This window comes from Eptesicus fuscus, chromosome 15 (genome assembly GCF_027574615.1).
Source record: "Eptesicus fuscus isolate TK198812 chromosome 15, DD_ASM_mEF_20220401, whole genome shotgun sequence".
Taxonomy (NCBI): Eukaryota; Metazoa; Chordata; class Mammalia; order Chiroptera; family Vespertilionidae; genus Eptesicus; species Eptesicus fuscus.
The window spans coordinates 854,193-877,626 of NC_072487.1; the positions used below are offsets into that span (position 1 = coordinate 854,193).

The 23,434-nt window shown below is 54.1% G+C and overlaps 1 protein-coding gene and 1 long non-coding RNA gene across 6 annotated transcripts in view; one reads left to right on the plus strand and one right to left on the minus strand.

Annotated features, from left to right (window-relative positions):
- The first annotated feature begins 235 nt into the window (after nt 1-235).
- Nucleotides 236-22,118, plus strand: LOC129151772 (uncharacterized). 2 transcript variants are annotated; one of them, XR_008558408.1, is made up of 4 exons: nt 236-447; nt 3,318-3,602; nt 19,242-19,538; nt 21,883-22,118. It is a non-coding gene; the product is annotated as an uncharacterized LOC129151772 (long non-coding RNA). The 2 variants fall into 2 exon arrangements; XR_008558407.1 differs by lacking the exon at nt 3,318-3,602.
- The window catches only part of BICD2 (BICD cargo adaptor 2), a 53,318-nt gene continuing 38,629 nt past the window's right edge, over nt 8,746-23,434 (minus strand). For 2 of the 4 annotated variants that reach the window (XM_054727711.1, XM_008156867.3), the window contains 6 exons: nt 17,686-17,838; nt 15,871-16,305; nt 14,136-15,131; nt 13,717-13,868; nt 12,373-12,583; nt 8,746-10,759 (listed from right to left, as the gene is read on the minus strand). In XM_054727711.1, coding sequence (XP_054583686.1) covers nt 10,754-10,759; nt 12,373-12,583; nt 13,717-13,868; nt 14,136-15,131; nt 15,871-16,305; nt 17,686-17,838 — 1,953 coding nt within the window. In that variant the 3' untranslated portion in view covers nt 8,746-10,753. Of the gene's footprint in view, nt 10,760-12,099; nt 12,584-13,716; nt 13,869-14,135; nt 15,132-15,870; nt 16,306-17,685; nt 17,839-23,434 lie in introns of those variants that run through there. The other 2 variants (XM_054727710.1, XM_054727713.1) reach the window with 2 other exon arrangements.

Genomic DNA, 23,434 nt, shown 5'->3' on the forward strand with positions numbered 1-23,434 from the left:
TGGATGGGCCAGCGACCATCTTAGGTACTGGCACAGTGACTCACCTCGGAACCGCCGCCTGGGAAAAACCGGAAGTGACGTCTACGTCTGGGCGCCGGAAGCAGGGGCCGCAGCGCGCCGGGGGCGGGGCCCAGGCGCCCGGGGGCGGGCCCGGGGGCAGGAAGCAGGGGCTGCAGCGCGCCGGGGGCGGGGCCGGGACTGGGGGGGCCGGGACTGGGGGGGCCGGAAGCTGGGACTGTAGCTCGCCCAGGGGCGGAGAGCCGGGGCGCAGGCTCCCCGGGAGGTGGCGGGGCCTGTGTCTGGTTCCCGGCTTTACCCGCAGAGCCCAGTGGTACCGGACCGTCCGCCCTCCGGTGACGGGTGGCGGTTGCCAGGCCCACCGTCTGCAGCCCCGTCGCTCTGCAGTGCTCCTGAAGTCTGTTCTCTGTCGTCTTCTAAGAGCTGCAGGTAAGGGGTGCAATCGGGTCCCTAAATGCTGCGGAGCACTGACCAGTGAGCCCTTCTCAGCCCAGTGCTGTTTCCGGAAGGTGATGATTTTGTGGGCGTGGTTTATAGTATTCCTCTATTAGCCTTTTGATGTCCATGGGATCTGTGGTGATACCCTTTTATTTCTTATTTCAACAACTTTTAAACCTGATTACAAGCTTATACATTTTATTGATCTTTTCAGAGAACCAGCTTTTAGTTTGTTGATTTTTCTCTATTGATTTCTTATTTAAAATGTTATTGGTTCTGCTCTAATTTTTTTTTTATTGCCCTCCTCTGCTTACTTTGGATTTAATGTGCTCTTCTTTTCCTAGTTTCCTAAAGGGGAACCTTGTATTATTGGTTTAGATTATTTTTCCTAATATGTATTAAATGATATAAATTTCCCTCAAATCACTGCTTTAATGCATAACACTAATTTTGGTTTATTTTTATTTACTTCAAATTATTTTTAAATTTCTGTTGAGATTTTTTTCTTTGACCCATGTGTTATTTAGAAGTGTATTACTTAATGTACAAGTATTTCGGGATTTTGTCTTTCTGTTACTGATTTCTAGTTAAATTCCACTGTGGTCTGAGAGCAGACATTGTATGATTTCTATTCTTTTACATTTGTTAACGTGTACTTTAGAGCCCAAAATGTGGCCCATCTTGGGAAATGTTCCATGTGAGCTTGAGAACTGTATTCTGCAGAGTCTGCAATTGTCTGTTGTGTCCAATTGACCAATGGTGCTGTTGAGTTCAAATACGTCCTTGCGGTTTTACTTTTCGATCTGTTTCTGATAAGAGGGATGTTCAAGTCTCCAACCAAAATAGTGGATTCATCTATTTCTCTTTGCAGCTCTATCAGCTTTTGCCTCAGTGATCCTCTATTAGTGCAGCCACATTAGGAGTGTTATGTCTTCTTGGAGAATCAACCCCTTTACATTATGTAATACCCTTCTTTATATCCCTGATAACTTTCTTGCTCTGTTCCTTCTGAAAGTAATATAGCTATACCCACTTTCTTTTGATTGGTGTTAGCATGGAATAGTCTTACTTTTAAGTTATATGTCTTTTATTTAAAATGGGGGGGGTGTTTTTTTTGAGACAACATACCGTATTTTCCGGCGTATAAGACGACTTTTTAACCCAGGAAAATCTTCTATACGCCCAGTCGTCTTATACGCCGGAAAATACGTATATTTGGATCTTGCTTATTGGTCCACTCTGACAGTATGTCTTTTAATTGATGTATTTAAACCATTGATGTTTAGTGATTACTGCCCTGTTCTTTGTTCCTAATTTTATCTTCTGCCTTTCTTCGAATATCAATTATACGTCTTTTTCTTTTTTAGTGATTGCCATAGAGTCTGTAGAATACATTCACAACTAACGAAGTCCATTTTCAAATAACACTATCCCACTTCACAGGTAATGCAGTACCCTAAAACAAAATATTCTTAATCCTCCCCTCCTATTCCTTGTATCATTGCTGTCATTCATTTCAGTTATACATAATCTATAATTATTTTTTTAAATATATTTTTATTGATTTTTACAGAGAGGAGGCGGGGGGATAGAGAGCTAGAAACATCGATGAGAGAAACATTGATCAGCTGCCTCCTGCAAACCTCCTATTGGGGATGTGCCCACAACCAAGGTACATGCCCTTGACTGGAATCGAACCTGGGACCCTTCAGTCCACAGGCCAACACTCTATCCACTGAGCCAAACCAGTTAGGGCCATAATCTATAATTATTAAATGCATTATAGGTATTATTATTTTGAAGAAACTGTTATCTATTAGATTAAGAAACAATAAAAGTTTTTTCTTTACCTTTATTCCTTCTCTAATGTTCTTCCTTCCTTTATATTGATCTGAGTTTCTGATCTATATTACTTTCCTTCTCTCTGAAAAACTATTTTGACATTTATTGCAAGGAAGGTCTACTGGCAACAGATTCCCTCCATTTTTGTTTGTCTGAGCAAGTCTATTCTTTACCTTTCAAGAATAACTTCACAGGCTACAGAATTCTAGGGGTTGTTTTTGTCTCTCACCAGTTTAAATATTTCACTCCCCTTTCTTCTTGCTTGCATGGCTTCGAGGAGAAGTCAGATGTCATTCTTATCTTTGCTTTGCTATAAGCAAGCCTTTGTCTCCCCATCTGGCTTCCAGATTCATTGTCTGCAGTTGGAATATCATCTGCCGAGGTGTAGTTTTATTTTGTTCTCTGAGCTTCTTAGATCTGACAATTTTGGTAAATTCTCAGTCACTATTGTTTCAAATATTCTTCTCTTCCCACACCTCCTGGTATTTCCCCTCGCCTATTACACCGTTTGTAGTTGTCCCACAGTTCTTGGATAGTCTTCTCCATTTCTCAGTCTTTTTTATTTTCAGTTTTGGAAGTCTCTATTGACATACCCTCAAGCTTAGCCGCTTCCCTCAGCTGTGTCCAGTCTACTCATGAGCCAACTAAAGGCTTTATTTCTTAGTTTTTTAATTTCATTTTTTATTTTCTTAGATTCCATCTTTCTGCTTATAGTGTGCCTGGTTCTTACACGTTGTCTCTCTTTTCCATCACTGCCCTCAGTATGTCAATCTGTCATTTAAATTTCTGGTCTGGTACTCCCAACACTCTTGCCATATTTAAGGCTGGTTCTAATGCTTATCTCCGTTTGTTTGTTTTTTTCTTTTCTTTCATTTTATTATGCCTAAGTTTTTGTTGAAAGCCAGACATGATGTACTGGGGAAAGGGAACTTTTATTAATATAATGGTAGTGTGGGGGGAGGAAGTGCTCTATGGGGACTGATCTGTTATCACAGTTTTTTCTTCTTTTCATCTGTTAGGTGGTGAAGTATGGCCAGAGGGGACTTGGAGATTAGTCTGTGGAAAGCAGTTTGTCCTGAGGGAGGATCTCATTAAGAACCAAGGCTGCAGGGTTTTCCAAATGGCTCCTTTCCTTCTGTTGCTGGAAGATGTCCCTCCAGTCTTTGCTGTGGGACCTGGTAGGGCTCCTGGGGGAAAACTCAGGTGTGAAATGTGAGCGTCTCCAGGAGTTTTTACCGTTCACACTTGTGTGCACTGAGCCTGCAGAAGTTTGTCCTCCCCAGGCACTGGCTACACCTACTCTGGTAAGTTGTATTCTCTGTGCCTGTCTCCAGTGCTGGCAGGGCGGGCAGTGGTGCACCGTGTCACTTCTGTGACGGGTCTAGGGAGAGTTGCTGGTTTTCCAGTTCGCTCAGCACATGAGTTCCAAGCTCCTTACAGGTTGGCCCAGAAACCAGAAGTCCTGTGGAAGAGTTTTGATTCAGTTTCTTGTTACAGAGCTATTAGGACTATTTCCTTTGGAGTCACTTTGGGTAGTTGGTGTGATTCTAGTGATTTGCCACTTTATTAGTTATCTAAATTGTTGGCATTGTTATAATATTGTTATAATCTTTTCATGTCAAGTTATTAGTGTCCCATTCTCATTGCTGCTTACAGTAATTTGAGTCATCTGTTGTTTTTTTTAAATGTATTTTTATTTATTTCAGAGAAGAAGGGAGAGGGAGAGAGAGATAGAAACATCAATGAGAATCATTGATCGGCTGCCTCCTGCATGCCCCCCATTGGGGATTGAGCCCCCAACCTGGGCATGTGCCCTTGACCAGAATCAAACCTGGGACCCTTCAGTCCCTAGGCCAACGCTCTATCCACTGAGCCAAACCGGCCAGGGTGAGTCATCTCTTTTTGTCTAGCTAAAGGTTTGTCACTTTCCTAGGAAACTACTTTTGGTTATGTTTTCTCTATTGAGTTTTCTATTTCATTTACCTCTGGTCTAGTATTTTCTATTTTCTTCTTGGCTTGTGTGTAGTTTATCCAATTTTTTGGTATGTGATTATTCACAGTATTCTTTTGTAATCCTTCATATTTTTCCCAATTTGGTAATAATTTCTCCATTTTCATTTCTGATTTTGTAGGTGTGTGTGTGTAAAGGACTTAACATTTTTGCTCATCTTTTCAAAGATATAACTTTTGGTTTTGTTGATTTTTATTTCTCTCCCACTCCCATTTCCTATTTCATTTTCTTCATGCTAATCGTTGATTTGAGAGCTACTTGTCCTTCCTCTTGCTATCTTCTTTGGTCCATTATTAAGAAGTGTATTATTTCATTTACATACTAGAGGCCCGGTGCACGAAATTCGTGCATGGGGGTGTGTGTCCCTCAGCCCAGCCTGCACCCTCTCCAATCTGGGACCCTTCAAGGGATGTCTGGCTGAACGTTTAGGCCCGATCCCAATAGGATCGGGCCTAAACAGGCCGTCAGACATCCCTCTCACAATCCAGGACTGCTGGCTCCCAACTGCTCGCCTGCCTGCCTTCCTGATTGCCCCTAACCACTTCTGCCTGCCAGCCTGATCACCCCCTAACCACTCCGCTGCCAGCCTGATTGATGCCTAACTGCTCCCCTGCCAGCCTGTTTGCCCCTAACTGCCCTCCCCTGCATGCCTGGTCCCTCCCAACTGCCCTCCCCTGCTGGCCTGATCACCTACAACTGCCCTCCCTTGCAGGCCTGGTCCCTCCCAACTGCCCTCCCCTGCTGGCCATCTTGTGTCCACATGGGGGCAGCCATCTTGTGTTGGAGTGGTGGTCAATTTGCATATTACTCTTTTATTAGATAGGATGTTCATGAATTTCCTACATTTCATTATTCCTAATTTTTTTCCATTGTCATTGGACAATAATGTTTAACTTTCTTTAATTCCTTGAGATTTGTCTTGTGGTTTAACATATAGTCTATCCTGGAAAATGTTCTGTATGCACTTAAGAATATGTATTCTATTGTCAATTGGAGTGTTCTATAAATGTATTAGGCGTGGCTTACAGTTCTGTTCAAGTAATCTTGGCTTATAGTTCTGTTGAAGTATTCTATTGATATTTTGTCTTGTTCTGTATTTAAAGATGGGGTATTAAAGACTATTGTTGAACTATTTCTTCAATTTTGGCAGTTTTGCTTATTGTATTTTTGGGCTCTGTTGTTTGGTGCATACATGTTTGTAATTATTAAATCTCCTTGGTGAATTGACTTTTTTAATCATTACACAGTGTCCTTTGTCTCTTAACAACTTTGTCTTAATGTCTATTAGTATAGCCATTCCTGTTATTTTGGCTACTGTTTGCAGGGAATATATATTTCCATTCTTTTGCATCCAACTGATTTATATTAACCCTTTGCACTCGCTTGCTTTTTTCTCCATTCCTTTATTCTAATGCTAACCGTGTCAAGTCACACTCGACATCTGAGTGCAAAAGGTTAATACTAGAGGCCTGGTGCACGAATTCGTGCTACAGTGGGGTCCCTTGGCCTGGCCTGCAGGATCGGGCCAAAACTGGCTCTCCGACATCCCCCGAGGGGTCCCAGATTACGAGGGCGCAGGCCAGGCCGAGGAACCCCACCGATCAGCAGGACCCCGGCAGCAAGCTAACCTACTGGTTGGAGCATCTGCCCCCTGGTGGCCAGTGCATGTCATAGTGAGTGGTTGAGTGGCCTTAGCCTATCATTAGCATATTACGCTTTGATTGGTTGAACGGCCTAGCGGTTTAACATATAGTCTATCCTAGAAAATGACACTCAGACACTCAGCATATTAGGCTTTTATTATATAGGATATCGCTGAATCTATGAGTCACCTCTAAATGCATAGTTCAATCTTCTTTTTTTTTAAATATATTTTATTGAGTTTTTACAGAGAGGAAGAGAGAGGGATAGAGAGTTAGAAACATCAATGAGAGAGAAACATCGATCAGCTGCCTCCTGCACACCCACTACTGGGGATGTGCCCGCAACCAAGGTACATGCCTTTGACCGGAATCGAACCCGGGACCCTTGAGTCCGCAGGCCGACGCTCTATCCACTGAGCCAAACCGGTTTCGGCCATAGTTCAATCTTTTTAATGCTGCGACCCTTTAATACAGTTCCTCATGTTGTGGTGACCCCCAACCATAAAATTATTTTCGTTGCTACTTCATAACTGTAATTTTGCTACTGTTATGAATTGTAATGCAAGTATCTGTGTTTTCCGATGGTCTTAGGCTCTATAGCAGCGGTTCTCAACCTGTGGGTCGCGACAGTAGCAAAATTACAGTTATGAAGTAGCAACGAAAATAATTTTGTGGTTGGGGGTCACCACAACATGAGGAACTGTATTAAAGGGTCGCGGCATTAGGAAGGTTGAGAACCACTGCTCTAGGTCTCTATTTTATGCTTCTATTTATATAAAGTACAGAAATAGCACAGATGACCTGTGTTGACAGACTCAGGGAGGAAGAGTGGGTGCAGAGAATGAAGACTGGGGGCGGGGGAGGCTGCCCTCATGCGCTTCTCATTTGGATGCTGGCTGCAGTGTATTCAGTTTGCAAAAATCCAGCCAAGAGAAACTCGTGTGCACTGTTATGTATGTGCTAAACTTCACACACACTTTAAGGCAAACAGAACCAACCCTGGTCCTTTACCTGAGAGTGAGGGGAACACAAAGGAGCCTGGTGTACGTGCTAAGTTAGTGCTGTTGTCACTTCCTGGGAGGCCCACGTCAGGGTGTGCTCACAGTACCTGTGAGTGAGCGACCGTGGAGATGCCGCTTCCTGATTAGGGGGAGGGGCTCCACGGGAGGGGGCAGGCCTTCACCCCAGGGTCCTGGTCTTACAGGCTCATGGATGAACACGGTGAACTCCCAAGAGCTAATGTGCTTGTCCACAAGCAATCTGACAAAGTGACAATACACGGACCTTATAGCTCAACCGTGTTTGGACACACCTGAATGTTGAGCACAGAGGCAAACCCGATGGCAGCCCATCCCCAACAGAACCCATGGCAGGTGACAGAATGCTGGCATGCCTCTTCTCCCAGCACTCCCCCGGGCCAGCAGAGGCTACCTAGGAACTTGGTGGCTGTTGGTCACACAGCTGTTGCTTTGGTGCATATCTGGTCTGTACATTAGGATGTGCACTTTCCTAAAGGCAAACTATGCTTTGGTAAAAAGCTGAGTTAAAATAACATGCCCCAGTGGACAAAGGCCCAGCTGCATGGCCTGGCACCCCAGAACTTGGTAAGGATGATGATGCAGCAAGAACCATATTAGCAACACCCATCCACTGAGCATCTGCTGCATGCCTAGGGCTTGACACCTCACCACCTCTGAGCAAAGAACCACAGTCCCCAACCGCTAGCGGAGAAACGGAGGCTCCCAGAGGTTGTCTGCCAGAGTCAGCCAGCTACTAAAAGAGGGTAATGCAACCCAAGGGCTGGCTCCCAACTGGCACTGCTGTCTCCAGCTCCAAACTGGGAACCTGCTGTGGGAGGTGGGGCGGAGCACTGCCCACGGAGAGGGAGGAGGTGGTGGGAAGGGAGACGTTCCCTATTGGAAGGGAGCCTGCCTCTCCAACCCTGCAATGCGCAGGACCCAGAGCACACTGCGGCAGGGAAGGTCTTGGCACCTGTGCTTGTGCTCATCACTCCGACGCCCGGACAGGACGGCTCCGCCTGGCAGGCCGAGGGCTCCTCCTCGGGGAGTGCGGCCTCTGCGGGGCTGTTGGGGAACGCCAGCCAGCAGAGGGCAGTCCGAGTTAGAAAAACAAGTCTCTTTTGAAAGAAAATTTCAAACTGAAGATAGTGTCAAGCTACAGCTACTAAAGAGGGATGGGACTCATCAGAGGCAGGGGCCCTAGTGGCCAGGAGGCCCGGGGAGATCCCAAGGGGAGGGAAGGGTCCCGGGAGATGCCAGGGATGCACTTCCCGAGGCGGGGACAGACTTGCTCAGGCCTGACTGAGGCTGTTGGAAGCGGGGTGGCAGAGTATCCCAGGGACTTCCTGTTCCCTCTGCCAAGACGTGTCCCCCGCCCTCACACAGCAGTCCCGGATGGAGCCAACATGCCTTACGCACATTTCTGTAGAGGAATAGGGTTTTGTGATGACAAACAGGTGAGTCTTGTTGTCAGCATCTAGTCATTCTTGGGCTCAGTGAGCAAGAGTCTGGCCAGCAAAGGGTCCTGTGCTATGCAGATCTCTCTGCTTTCTGGCCAGGACGGTGAGAAGGCAATGTGCTCTCCTACCACCGTTCGGGATGCTCACACAGTCACCCATAGTGGGAAGCACCCCACTCCCCAGTTTACCGCAGGTTGCTCCCAGCTCCCACCACCAGGACTTCCGAGAGGCTGGTTTCGTTTCCGGGCTGGATGACAGTGCATTGGGGGCCAGTCATCTAGGGCAGGGGTCAAAGCAGCACAAGACGCCTTGGCTTTGTCTTTGTCTTACTCTTTATTTACTGGTCCCACCAACGTGACCCTTCACCCAGGCCCACCGTTCCTATGTGCACGGCTCGGAGGGCTTTCGCACCACGCCTGTCCCACATCACGGCCGACTTATCCTTCCCATTCCTTCTCCACCCTCGCCTCATTTTCTCGGCATCTGAAGCCACCGTTGTCTGTCTGTGTGGGTCTGCGTAAAGGTTCCTTGGCAGGAGGACATGCATACGATCTTAATAAAGACAACACCACTCTGACACTAGGCAATGCATAGAAAAAAATACAGTACTCAGACATTGCAAATAAATACCCATATAGATGAAGTTATCATAATGTAACCTTTCTTATGAACCAGCACTGTAACAGAAGGTACAAAGGGAGTCCCTACAACGAGGAGTAAGAAATGCTCATTCCAGGGAACAGAACCCTTTCTGTCTTACCACTTGTTAGCTTTTGTCCTGTATTTGGAGGAGAAAGGACATCTGCTCGTCCTCTGAGTACCAGTATGACCACTCAGCCTCACTCAGCAAACGGGCAGACCAGTCTGCTAAGAAGTTTTATTTAGCAAGTTCTGTTTCCTGAAGCTAACAGTGATTAGGTACACCAAGCAAGAGAATATATGACATCTTTTTCTCACGTTTGCGAAGAATACTATGGCTAGTCCCTCTCCCCGCTTCCTTGCTGCCCGTGGCTCTTCACAAACACGGCATGTCCCTCACACCGCCTGCTTAGCTTGTCCCATAAAGTCCGTTTGGTTCCCAGAGCACTCAAGGCTTGTGTCCACTTTCATTGCTCAGCCCCTCAATTTGCAAGGACCTGCACAGTAAAGAATCACTGACTGACAGAATTTTGTACAATTGCTGTTTTCTTTCCCTCCACGAAGATGCCCAGGTCCAGGTGTGAAGTGTACCCCGTTTCACACCTGTTAGTCCACAATGGCCTCCAACATTCCCAACTAGCTCTTCACTGTCCATTTTAGAGAATAAACTAGGCTGGGACACCTCCCTTAACTGATGAAGGCACTACTGGCAATGATTACTAAGAAAAAGGTGTTGAAACAGAACACCCTAAAATTTGACGACTGTAGAATTTTCTAAGTGTACCACAATTTGGCACAAAACCAGAGTAACAAAACAATTCCAATTTGGAATTTTACTGGTACAGTTGTATAAAATTCTGTTAATCAGTCATGCTTCACGACATCCTAAAACCCAGAAAATTCTGGAATTTGTAGGTAATACTACTCATTCAATAATTTATCTTTTTTTTTTCCAAGTGCCTATAACTGTTTAACCAGAGCAAAGGTCAAGTTTTCTTCTTGTTACATTGAACTATTCCTAAGAATAATAATAATACAATATGAAAACCCCAGAATCGGAACACCCTGGATTTCTTAACGAGCATGGCGTTTGAAACTGTTAATTTCAAACATGAGCCACAATGCCACATGAGCTAAGGCTGCTGGCCTGCAGCGTGGGTGTTCAGCCGAGCTCCCTGCGGGTCGGAGCCTTTGAGCAGTCTAGAGCTGCACACGAGGACACCTCTGTGCCACACGCTGACGTCCAACAGCACGTCAGGTGCTAAGCCCGCGCCCCAGGACAAGGCGACCACAGCATGAGACCATCTCTATGCAAGGGACTAAGGAAGCAAGTGTAATATCAAAATATCAAAAGTGCACAAGTTGATCCAATGAGGAGCTTCTGTAACAGGGAGCCCGTGTGGGCGTTTCTAGCGGGTTCCTAAGTGAGCCTGGCGGCCGGTCCCAGCAGGTTCTTCAAGCGCTTGTACAAGAGCCCTTCCCAGCAGCGGCTGCAGCTTTCTGACCTTGAAAGCTTTTCCCTCTGCCGTTAAACACTCAGCAATGCTATCTGCAGTGGCATATCCAAAAACGTTCCTAAGTGGACTTTAGGCCGCCCTTCCTTCCTCTGCGTGGGCCCACGGGGGGGGAGGGAAGGGGGTGCAGAGTGACAGGGCCGGCGGCCGAGTTCTCCCGGCAGCTAATCTACAGCTGGAAACGGGAGAAAACAAGACAGCGTTAGAACCAGTCACTTGTCGGACAACTGAAGCTCTCGCCGAGCTGAGTGCGCAGGTGCGTTAGTCAGCAGCAGAGAAGACCTGCGCGTGTTAGGGAAGCCGCCAGCTCCAAGTGCTTCGTGAAGATTCCTTACCAGTACGGAGGGAAGCTGTGCGCCGGGCTCCGCGAGGGGGCAGAGCAGCTGTGGAGCCCTAGCCCCAGCATCCTGCTTGCATAAGGTGGAGGGCCTGACCCTTCTCTAGTGGGAGGGGAATCCCAAACCGCCATCCCCTCAGCAAAGCCACCCAGAGCCAGGGACAGGCACACAGAGGGGTCAGGTGCCCAGCCCGCATCTCTCCACTCCCGTGGCTGGCAGAGCCCAGGGTGGTCTGTGCAGCATCTGGAGTCGGGCGGGAACTGAGACACACGAGGGGACCCAGGGGAAGAGGAGTTGGGGCCGGCAGCTGTGTGAGCCACAGAGCGCCCTTCAGGGAGAGGCCCCGTGGGGTGAAAGGGAGAAAAATACTGAGAAAGGTTCTGCTTCCGAACGTGGCCAAGCTCTGGTGTGGAGGCAGCTCCCGCTCCTGCCTGCCGCCACCCGGCAACGACAGTGACCCAGGAGAACCACGCCCTCCTCAGCGAGTCCTCGGACCGGCTGGCCCGGGGCCCACCCAGTCTCCTTTCCCACGCTGGGCTGGGCTGGGCTGGGGGTTTCCAGAACACTGTTTCTTAGGGTCTAAAGCCCCCTGGGAGGGAGGCCTGATTATGGAAAGCTGGGGACACCCTGATACAAAAGGATGGGCTTCCCCCAAGGAAGGGACTCTGGTCAGGCACTTGGGAAGATTTTCTCAGGGAAAACCCCAGGCTTCGGGCCTGCTGATGTGTTACCTCGCAGGCCACCAGACCAGTGTGCCCATCTCAGAAAGAGGAGCTGAGGTTTGAGCTGATCTCGGTGTGGCCAGACGTGCCTCTGCTGCGCGGGGCTGGTGCTCGGCGCACACACACGCCTGGGCTGGAGGACTCGGGGCTCAGGGCTGCGCTTTCTCTGGGGGGGGAAGTCGGTCCTGTAGTCCCGAATAGGGTTTGCAGTGAGAAGGTGCACAAGCTGCGAAGTAATTCTGTTCAGAGGCAGCAGCCGGAACTCTCAGAACCTCTGACATGCTCCCAGGTGCCGGGCAGCACAGCTGCCCTAGACACGTGCACATTTCATCGCAGCTGATGGCACCCGGGCCGTGGAAAGCCACCGTTTTTCAAGAACTCCTGGCTCTGACCCCACCTTGACCCCCCCCCCTTCCCACAGGACAGCCGCTGCCATGAAGGGGGTCGTAGGGCGAGCTGCAGATGCCCAGCTGCACTGTCCAGGTGGAGGAAGCACCATCTCAGCTAACCCCTTCCCTCCGCGTTAGTCCCGGGAAGACCAGCCCCGCGTGCGGTCCCGCGGCTGTGGGTTAGTGGAGACGAAGCAGACAGTGGCGGCGACGGGGAGCTGCGGTGGGTGGCCCGGAGGCCTAATCGCAGCAAACGTTATACTTCTCGCCGCAGAGCACCTGGGCAGTGAGCCCGGCGCCCTCGGTCCTGTCGCTGGCACTGGCACAGGTGTGACTTACGCTTGGGGTGCTGGACTTGACTTTGGGGGCGGCCTTGGTACGGCCCCGCCGGGTCTGCTCGTGGTCCAGCTCCAGCAGCTCCAACCGCTGGGTCAGCGCCAGCTTCTGCTGGATGGCCATGCGCAGCAGGGAGTTGAGCGTCTTCTTCTCATCCTCGGCGGCCGCCAGCTGCCGCTGCATCTCGTCCAGCTGTGTGATGTATTCGTCACACCTGTGGGGACATCGAGATGCGAGTGTGACTGAAGGCCCCGGGAGGGACGTGGACACTGCTCATCAGGCTGGGAGAAGAGGACCTGCCCTCGGTAGCTGGCTTCCTTTGGGGGGACTCCATGAAGCTGGTCTTCACTGACAGGGCAAGGGTGCCTTTCAAGGCCTTCAGGTAACCCGGGGAAGCTGGTTAGAGGCAAGATGTCACCTGGCCAAGGAAGGGACGTGGCTCGTTCCCAGGCGAGCACGTGCACACAGGAGGTGCTCGGGAAATCTGCACCCAATGGCCAACCCGAGCCTGGGAGGGCGCATGTGGGTGAGCGAGCAGCCCCTCTGGGTCTGCCCACCTGCACATGGAGCTGGGGGAGGTGCACACTCGGGTCTGTCCCCAAGGAGGGAGTGGCCTGGGCAGTAGGGCCACCTCCACGCTCTCCTTTGCCAGAGCCCAGGCCACCAGTGAGTTGTAGCTCTCGCCCAGAGGGGAGCATGTGCCATCTCAGCTCCGAGAAGGCAGGCTTGTGAACAGGTGAGGAAGCGAGTGTCCACATGCCAGTGCTGAGTGACTCCCATCCTGCCCACCTCTGCCCAGGAGGACACTTCCTTGTCTTCACCCTCCCCTCTGAACAGCGGGGTCACCCAGCACCCCAGGGGGAGGAAAAGCAGGCCCCGAGCTCACTGACAACCCCTAACGCAGGGAGCCTCCGCCTCCTGACCCAGAGGACGCGCCTGGACCATCTAGGGGCTCCGGCCACTGCCCAGGGCCTCCTGAAACTGGCAGCAGATGGCGCCATGCCGCTCTGGATGGCAGCAACACCAGGAAGCCGTGAACTTCCCGAGACCCTCCCCAGCCCCAAATCTCTGACGGTCAGGGTCAGACAGGGGGCATTGGAAGGAGGGGGGATGGGCTGAGAAAGGCCTTGATTCTTAATCCACAAATTTCCAGCCAAATTTTGGGGGCCAACTCCTCGTTTGTCAGTTACTGGCCCTAATCTACATTGCATAACCAGCAGCCCCGCCACAGGGACCTGTCCTCTTCAGCCTTTGCCTTCAGCTTCCTCATCCGACATGTGAACACACACTATGCCCTCTGGGTGTTCGCAAACCCAGGAATGGCACGTCCCCGGGGAGCAGTGTTACCTGGTGGCGAACATGGCGCGCAACGAGGAGAAGGTGGCTGCGTCCTCCTTAAGGGCCTTGAGTTCGTTGCGCAGCTTCATCATAGTCTCGGTCACCATGGCTTTCTCGTTCTCGTACTTGCTCTTCAGGTTGGCAAGGGCCACCTCGGCTGTCTGGGGGTCACAGAGACACAGGTGGGTGGGTGGGTGAGGCATCCGCTATTTCACCGAGTGCCACAGCCAAGACCCCAACCTGTCTGGCCCCTCAGCACCCAGCTCCTCCCCATGGCACTGAGTCGAGGCTCTCCCACCTTCAGTAGCACAACCAACACAATCCGTAGCCTGAGGCCTGGGCTGACCTGTGAGATGCAGGCCTGGGGGCAGGGAGGGCGAGGAGCCTGCCAACGGGCCCGCCCGCCGGTGGCCGAGCGCAGCACGCACCTGCTTGTTGGCCTTGAGCACGGTGCGCAGGGTGGTGATCTGCTCCCGCTTGGTGCTGAGCAGAGACTTGAGCTTGAGGATCTCCTCCATGAGCGCCTCCCGGTCCTTGTCTGTGCCGGGGCCCAGCTCCTGGGAGGCCAGGCGCTGCCGCGACAGCTCCGTGGTGCGGTCCACGGCCGCCTGCAGGTGCCTGATCTGGTCACGGATGATGGCAATCAGGTTGTAGATGTTCATGGGCTCCCGGCGAGGGTCACTCAGGGGTGAGGGCAGTGAGAGGCTGCTGTCCCCAGCCCCGCCCTCTGCAGCCAGCGGCCCCTTGGGCAGGACTGGTGAGCGGTGTCCGTGGGCTTCGGGACTGCAGTGGCCTGCGCCAGCTGGGCCCTCACGGTAGTAGTCCAGCACGACACGGGTGGGCGTCTCGTTGTTGCACATGCACACGTGGTGGTAGAGGCTGGCCAGCTCCTCGCTAAAGGTCACCAGCTCATCCTGGGCCACACTCAGGCTGCCCTGAGTCTCACCCGCGACGTCACTGACCTTCTTCAGCTCTGTCTGCAGCCGGGCCAGCAGCTCGCGGTCCTGGCCGCTGGCCTTCTCCAGCAGAGACACCTTCTCGGCGAGCGCCTGGCTCTCGGCCTCGTGGCGGCCCTTCTCCTCAGCGTGCCGGGCCTCGCTGGCCTCGTGTGCGCTGCGCAGGGCCTTCAGCTGCTCCCGGAGCTCACCTGCCTCTGCCAGGGCCACACGGTACTTGCAGGCCAGGATCTCAGGCCCATTGATGTCCACCTCGTAGTAGTCGCCATCCTCATGGCTGTCGCGCTCCTTCTCGCTGTCCAGGGCCGTGCGTCGCTCCTTGCCAGCCTGCAGGCGCTGCAGAGCGCTCAGGCTCTCGGTGAGGCGGCTCACCTCCTCCCGCTGCGCCGACAGGGCCCCTCGAGCCTGCTCCAGCTGCTTCTGTGCATCCTGCAGCGTGGCTAGCAGGCCCGCCTTCTCCCGCTCCACCTGCAAAGGCACAGAGGGCCCGTCAACAGCCCCGTCACGCTGCTGGCCTGGGACTGAGACGGGACAAGGGTCTCCAGGCCTGGGCCGTCTTACTAAATGCTGTTGTGCTAAGTGTTAAGTGTAGCACAGTGTTTTGCAGAAGCACCTGTGAACAGGATGAGCTTGACAGGCACTCAACCTGACCAATATCTGCGAAGAAAATACCAGGTGGACTTGGCAAACAGTGTGCATAGCAATGGCTGAGCCCCCTTCCCGCAGGCAGCGCTGTGGCTATGAATCCCCTTTACTTGCTGCAAATAAATAAAACTACCTTGTAACAACCACATCTCGTTCTCGAGCACCCCAAGTGCAGACCCCTTGAGTTCAGTAACATGCCTAGATGGGGTGCCATGTGTGGGGCCACTGCTGGTCCTCCCCTGCTGAGGCTTGGGGGGCCACGCGGGTCCCTCAGAGACATGGGCAAACTGCAGGATACAGACACTGGGGTTCTGTTCGGTCAGGGAGGAAACCCTGAGACATGCCCACAGGACAGAGAGGAAGACTGCATGTGCACTGCAGGGCACACGAGAATGCCTCGGCCAGCATGCAGAATTCAGCCTCAACCAGGAACCCACTCCTCCGGGTACCTTTCACCCGTAACGCTGCAGCTCCACTTACGCCAAGGTGAAATACGGTGGGGGGCAGAGGGAGGTGGACCCTCACCTGCAACGCCTGTCGACCTGCCCAACCACCTGCTCACCTGCACCAGCTGCTGCGTCAGCTTCTGGACCTCCGAGAGGTTGAGCTCACTGAGGAGGTCGGACACGAGGCCGGGACAGGGCGGGGCCAGGCCGTCCTTGGTGGGCGTGGAGGTCTTGTTGTCCAGGGGCAGCTTAGCCAGGCAGCCGTGCTCAAAGCCATTAGCCAGGGCCTCGGCGTCCTCGCTGAGCTTGAGGCCGTCCAGAGAAACGTGCAGGTGGCTGGTGTAGAGGGAGTCGTTGATGCTCATGTAGTGCGACAGCTCCTTGCGCAGGCTGTTCTTCTGCTCCCGCTCCGTCTTCAGCGTCTCCAGCGCCTCCTCCAGCTGCCGCTCCGAGATCTCCTTGAGCCGGATGGCGTCCTCCAGCTGGCTGTTGAGGTACTCGGTCTCCTCCTCCAGACGCTTGATCTCATGCTTGAGACCCTCAAACTCCACCTGGGAAAGAGCCAACCCCTGCCTCAGCCCAGTGATGGGGAGGAAGCACCCAGGACAGTGTGCACACGGCGTGTGCAGAGCACCAGCCAGGGCTCGGGGCGGAGACCCCGTGGGAATCTAAACACACGCACCAGGCCAACGTGTCAGATGACATAATGGTCACCAAGTGTCTACTGACGTTGAGTGCTACGCAGCTACTGAACACGAACAGTTTAAGGTACAGAAAAGACATGTCTGGATGTGTGCTGCGACCATTAATCCCAACGATACTTCACAAACAAAGAGTCCGCAGTTCCCACAGAGGCAGGATGTGCGCGGCTGCTCAGCACACCCGCAGACAGCCCGGGGAGGAGGAGGCAGGATCCTACTGAAACTGCACGTGCAGATGGACGAGGAAGGAGCAGGCAGAAACCTGTGCTTGACGTGGGGGGTGGGAGATCAGGGTCTATGCGTAACTCAACAAAACACTGCTAGTTATTCTGCAAGAATTGTGAGAAACAGAAGGAACCCACTGAGAGGCAGTAGTGGGCGCATCTCAGATGGCCAAAGCCCAGAGGGCAGTTCCTAGGATGGAGCTGGACTCCGCCACAGGCCGCCCAGGCCGGAGGCGAGGTCTCCCTCTCCTGGGCCCTTGTGCGACTGGAGGCGGAGCTCCGTGCTGCGTGCTTGGGGAGCAGTGTGCTCTCTGCTGGCTTTGGCAAACACGGAGGTTCTGTTGTTGGGATAAGCACATGGCCCACACCCCCTCTGCAGTTCCCACCGGGGAGGAGGCCCCTCCGTGCCCACTGTGGAGCTGTGCCTGTGAGAGAAGCAGGAGCCAGGGATAGCACTGAGACCCTCGGGCCAGGACCACCTGGTTGGCCGGTCACAGGGGAAGATGAGCCTCCTCATCTCACCCATTGCTGAGTTACCGAGGACAGATGATGGCTCGAACATCCCCACTGCTCCTCAAGGCAGGCCCTGGCTTCACCCAGAGGGTCCCTTGAGGCCAGGACCACAAAGGATCACAGGGCTGGCACCTGACACAGCAGGAGGGATGCGCAGGCCAACACCTCCCGGGCACCCCAGGGCATGGGAACATGGGGCTTCCTGCCAGCACCTCGGAGGGGACTGGCTAAGCTGGATGCCCAGCCTCTGAGTATTTTTGGTGTCACCTCTTCATCAGCACCTGCATCCCCCATTTCTGCTGGCCAGGAGGCCGCGGCCAGGCCGTGCTCAGCCAACACTGAAGCCAGAGGCCCTGTTCTTACGGTCGTCGGGGGGCCAGACCCTGCCCCACACTTCCTGTCAGCATTAGTGTGTGGCCTTCCAACAACGCAAAGTGGCAGAGTGAGGGGGTGTGAGGGTCGCGGCCCAGAGCTTACCCGGCCAGCCACTTGCCTGGTTCTGCCTGAGCACAGACACCTGCTTCTGCAGGCTGATGTTCTCCTCCTCCAGCTCCGAGTAGTCCTGCAGCAGGCGGGCCTCCCGGAACTTGTACTCCTTGATGTCATCCCGGAGGCGGCCCCGCTGAAGCTCCACGTTCTGATTGATCTGCCGGGAGGAAGGCAGGTGTGATCAGCCTGCCCAGCTGGCCCTGCCACCCCTGGGGCTTGGGGGGCTCAGCGCAGTCAGGCCAAGCGTGGCTGCCTGCAGGGGAGCAGGGGCCCCAGGCAGGGTGAGGGGTGAACAGGGAAGGGCTCTGACCCTTGATTTCTTCATCTGTAAAATGGATTACAGTGGTGTAACCTGTGGGAACAGCTCAGCAATTACCACCTGCCCTGGCAATGCTGCTCCTTGGCTGCACCCCGAGAAATGAAAGCACAGACTGAAGAACAGATAAGCATATGTGGGCCCGGGCCAGTGTGGCTCAGGTGGTTAAGCGTCATCCTGTGCAGTTTGATTCCAGGTCAGGGCACAGGCCAAGACTCGGGTTCAATCCCCAGTTGGGATGCATGCAGGAGCCAACCGATCAATCTTTCTCTCTCTCTCCCCCTGCCTCTCTCTAAAATCAATAAAAACATTTTAAAACATTCATACAATTGACATAATGCCGCAACCCAAATGAAAACATTATCATGAGGGAAATAATCCAGACACAAGAGGATCATGTATTGTATGATTCCGCATAAATGAAATGTCCAGCAGAGGCAAATCCAGAAATGGAAAGTAGATGAATGGTTGTAGGGGGTAGGGGAGATCGGTTTGCGGGGGTGGACAGTGTCTGCTAATGGGGCTTCTTTCTGGAATGATGAAATGCTCTAAAGCTGATTGGTGATGGTGCACAACCTGTGAATATACTGAAGCCCACTGACTTGTACACTTAAAGTGGGTGAGTTGTAAGGATGTAAATTATCTCGATGAACCTGTTAAAAAATAGTTCCCGCCTCCAGATTGCCTTGAGGATTCAGATGTCCTGCAGGGAGAGGCCGCGTGTGCACCACATAACAGAACCTGTCCCTTGGCCCCAGACTCTGCGACATCCTGGGGTCACCTTCACGCTGAAGGATGTTCCCTGACCCCTGCCCACCAAATGCAGCCCCTCCCCTGTGGAAGCAACGGAAACTGTCTCCAGACAGAGCCAAGGTCCCCTGGGGACGTAACTGACCCCTAGACACACTATCTCCCCTCCCCTCCCCCGTCGCTCCAAGTGGCCTCCCTGTAGATCGGCAAAGATCTGGTGCCCCAGGCAATGCCGCTGCACCTGGGCCCGGCACAAGGCCCCCAGCTTGCTCGGTCCTCCCCCAGTGCACGGGCCTCTCCGCGGGAACGGAGGGGCCTTGGGATGGCATCCATGCACCCAGTGCAGACCCGATTCCAAGATCCATGCAGGCACACAGCAACGTGCACTATTAAATGAAGGGGATTAAAGCAGGGCAAAGAAAAGCCGCGGCGGGGGGGGGGGGGGGTCCTCACGTACAGCTCCATTGACAAAGGCTTCCCACCACGACCTCCAGCAGGTGGACCGGCGCAGGCTCCGCAGAAGGGCCCGGGAGGCGGATGCCGGAGTCAGCACCAGGGAGCTGCTGGAGAACAGGCCCGGCCCCACAGAGCACAACTCCCGGCAAACAGGCAACACGAAGCACGATGGCAGCGTGAGGGCCACCTCCTGAGGAAACCACACTGACTCGCTCCATTTACCTGGAGAGGCACTGGAAGTCTCCACGCACGCACGCAACCTCGCCTCTGGGCAGCGCACTGACACCCGACGCCGGGCGGTGGGTTCAGTGCCGCTGAGCCGGCCCGGCATCCAGGTATTTGCTCAGACACCAGCCTAGATGTCCGGGATCTTTCGAGGAGACTGACACTGAAATTAGCCAACTGTGAGGAAGGCAGAGGACCCTCCACTGTGAGTGGGCCTCACCCATCAGCCGATGGCCTTAAAAAACAAAAACAAACAAAAAAACCCAGAACTCTCAGAAAGAGAATTCTGCCCCCAGTTGGCCTTCGGACTAGAACTACAACATGGACTCTCCCCAGAGTGCCCACAGCTGCCCCCCTGCGGAGCTGGGGCTGCCAGGCCCTACAGTCCTGGGAACCAATTCCTTACGTGATTCTCTGTGTGCACGCGCACACATACGCACCATCTCATGCACACCCCCCCCATGACATACATGTGTACACCCTCCATCTCACGCGCACACCCGCCATCTCACGCACTCACCCTGTCTCACACTCATACTTTCCATGACGTACACCCTCTGTCTCATGAGCACACCCTCCCCATCACTCACATACACAATGTCTCACGTGCACACCCTCTGTCTCACACGCATATCTTCCATGATACACACCCTCCGGCTCACACGCACACCCTCCATGACACACATGTGCACACTCTCCGTCTCCCACGCACACCCATCCCTCTCCCCCACACCCAGCGGTCTGCTTCTCTACGAGCCCTCACCACTAACGTCAGAAGGGCCACGTCACGGGCTCTGTGCAGAGGACTGGGTCCTCCTTCCCCGGGCACACACACGTGTGTGGGCACCTGCCCGTTCATGTGAGGAGACTGGGGCGGGGGAAGGGTTGGCCATGAGCAAATTCTGTCCCTGTGGCTGTCAATGGGCTTTATTTAAAACTGAGCAACTCCCCTCAAGCGGACACCTGTGCTGAGCTGACTCCGCACAGACTTCCTTCACAGGGTCACCTGTTCTTCCTGGAGGTGACACTCACACACCCAAAGGACCGCCCAGAGTGTACGAACCAGCCGTCCCTGACTCGGAGCTGCGCACCACCACCCAGGGCCAGGGCCAGGGCCAGGGCCAGGGCCAGGGCGTTTTATCGGCCATCAGCGGCCGCCTGCTCCGTCTCCACGGCCCGGACGATGTGTGGCACCTGCCTGGCTCAGGGACCTTCACTGGCCCCGTCTCCACAGGCACTGTGCTGGGGCTTGGCCAGCGAGGGACTCACTGCAGCTGAGCACCCCAGGCGGCCCCCAAAGAAGGCCCTGGGTGGGGGACGGCCGGGGTGCCGCCGGGGTGCCACCTGTGCGGGAGTCCCACAGCCGAGTCCCAGCCCTGAGCCGTGGGTGCGCACAGGAGAGGGGACCGTGAGGCAGAGCGGGGACAGCGTCCGCAGGGGCAGAGGCCTGCCGGCACCTTCGTTCCGGACAGGAAATGGACGAGCATAGCTCCTGACTTTAAGCTAGTGTCCGTGCCACCTTGTCCGAGAAGGCGAATACAGCTTGCTGCCAGGAGAGCGGCGCTGCTGTGACCAACACCTGGACTGGAAGTGGCCATGGAGGCGGGATCCGAGGCTGGGCCTTCTGAGCGTGACAGGAAAAGGCCCGGCTGCCCGCGGCTTGGCAGAACTACAATCGTGGGATTGTGGGGAGGCCGAGACAGCTCCGTGGTCTCAGGAAGTGCATGTAGAGAGGGGTGTGATGGGGTCAAAGGGGCCTTGGGGGCGGGGGGGCGGCCGAGGCCCCTGGAGAAGCAGCGAGCCTGGCTGAGCCGTGTGCGCGTGCTGCTCGGAAAGCTAGTAAGCTAAGCAAGGAACGTGACGTCGGCTGGGGAAGTCTAAACGGTGCCTGTGGAAGGTGCAGCCAGTTTCCCCCGGTAAAAGGAGAAATAAGAACTGGTAAGCAAAACGCACCAGAACATGCAGATTTAGAAAATTACCAGCCTGTCCTTACTGCAAAAGGTTAGAGTGTTCTGGAGAGAGCACAAGGGTACGGCCCCGCCCACAGCTGGCCTGGAGCCGCAGAGCACGGAGCGCAGGAGCGCAGGCCTGTTCTCGGGCCTTGATGCCCAGTGCGCCTTCCCCCACGGGACAGGGCCTGCTAGGGCCCGGGGCTTATTCCTTCCACACCTTCCCTCTTGGAGTCTCTCTGCCCGCCCTGGACGGAGGCCGTGTGCACTGGGAGCTTCACCCCAGGGTGGACCCTTGAGTCTCTCCATCCCTGACTCAGGGGTTAGCTTCGATCTGGGACTTCGAGTTGAAGCTGGAACAGGTTAACACTTTAGGTTAACACTTTAGGTTAGGATGGGGTGAATAAATTTCGTATGTGGGAAGGATATGAATTTTGAAGACCAGAGGGTTTCAATTGTTCAAAACGTGCTGAGAAGCTAATCCCTAGAACCTGTGAATTTGCAGACATAATCAAGTGAATAGGAGGAGGCCGTGGGGACCAGTGTCCTCACGAGAGAGAGCTGGAGGTGCAGACACCCAGGGGGAGGCCACAGACAGCCATGTCCACACCACCAGGATGGCCGAGGAGCTGGCGGAGGCACGGGATGGACGCCCACAGAGCCTGCAGCCAGAGCAGGCCAACCCTGCTGACACGTCGGCTTGTGGCCTCTGACCTCCTGGACTGAGAGAATAAACTTCTGTTGTCATAAGCCCCGCTGTTAATTTCTATGACAACCATGGGGAATGAACTCAGATTTTGGTCTCGTTAAGTTGGTGTCAGATACGATGACCTGGACAGCTACATGGGAGTGTGGGCAGTTATGCCGGGTAAGCTAAAGGCCAGAGGACCCCAGCGCTGTTTGCACCTTTTTAGACACCCCACCTCTCATGGACAGGGTGGTATGTTGCCCCCACTTGAAAGCTGTCAAGGAGCCAGGGACGTGACCCCGGGAGTCCTGCTTGGCACCTCCCACCCTTGCAGGGCAGCCTCCCCCACAAGCTACCACGCACTCAAGGAGCCTCCGCCGTCTTTACTGACAATGGCCGCCTCCGCAGGGACCCACACCTGGAGAAGCAGGAGGGACTAGCTGTGGAGACAGCCCCGACTGATTCAGGTGGGTGTGAGGCGAAGGGGCCGGGCGGGCTGCCAGGACACAGGAGGCCGCTGCCCCCGCATGGCTGCCACGCCTGGGGGCGCCTCTCAGAGCCTCGGCTCCTCTGAAGGCCGTGGCAGGGAAGCGTTGGCTTTGCACACATCCATCCAAAGCACCTCCCACCCGCCGCAGCCACACCACAGGCCGCGCCAGCTCGTCTGCAAAACCAGTCTTCCCACCTCCTCTGCCGAGGGGACGCCACGCAATGGCTCTGCTCTCTGTCTCTCCTCCCTGGCCCCCTGCTCTCTGCAGGCTGTGGCTGTGCGCCTCGCCTCCTGCACACACTGCCTCCCGTGCGCGTTCCGTGAGCACACGAGCAGGGCTTGCTTACCCTCTGCCAAAAAGGTCTGATCAACCCCTCCCTTTCCTTGCTCAGTCACGCACTTGGCATCAGGAAGCACCCCCGCCAGGGCCACTGCAGAGGGGAAGAGAGGGGCATGTCAGAACCCCACCAGCTCCCCACAGATCTCTGCACCAGGACTGACAACATATGGACCCCAAGGCTGTGGAGAGAAACTCGGAGGAGCTGCCCATGTGGTGGGGCAGACTTGACTTTCCCAACTCAGAACTTCACTTTCCCAGGCGCATCTGGGGCAGGGCCTGTGCGGGCCCCAGGACCCAGGCGCTTGTCCTGCCTGCTCCATGGCCAGACCTGCAGGCAGGCCTGTGAGCAGTGAGGCGAGGCACCATGGCAGGGGATGGTACCATTTGCTGAAACTGCAGGACTCACAGGCCCGCACGTGGTTCCCACAGCGACCGGGCTTCCTCCCTCCACCATATGTGTGGGCACCTCCACCCGACACCCCCCCCAAATTTGTGGGTTCCAACAAGCTACGCCTGGCCACGTGGAGTGTGGTGCTTTG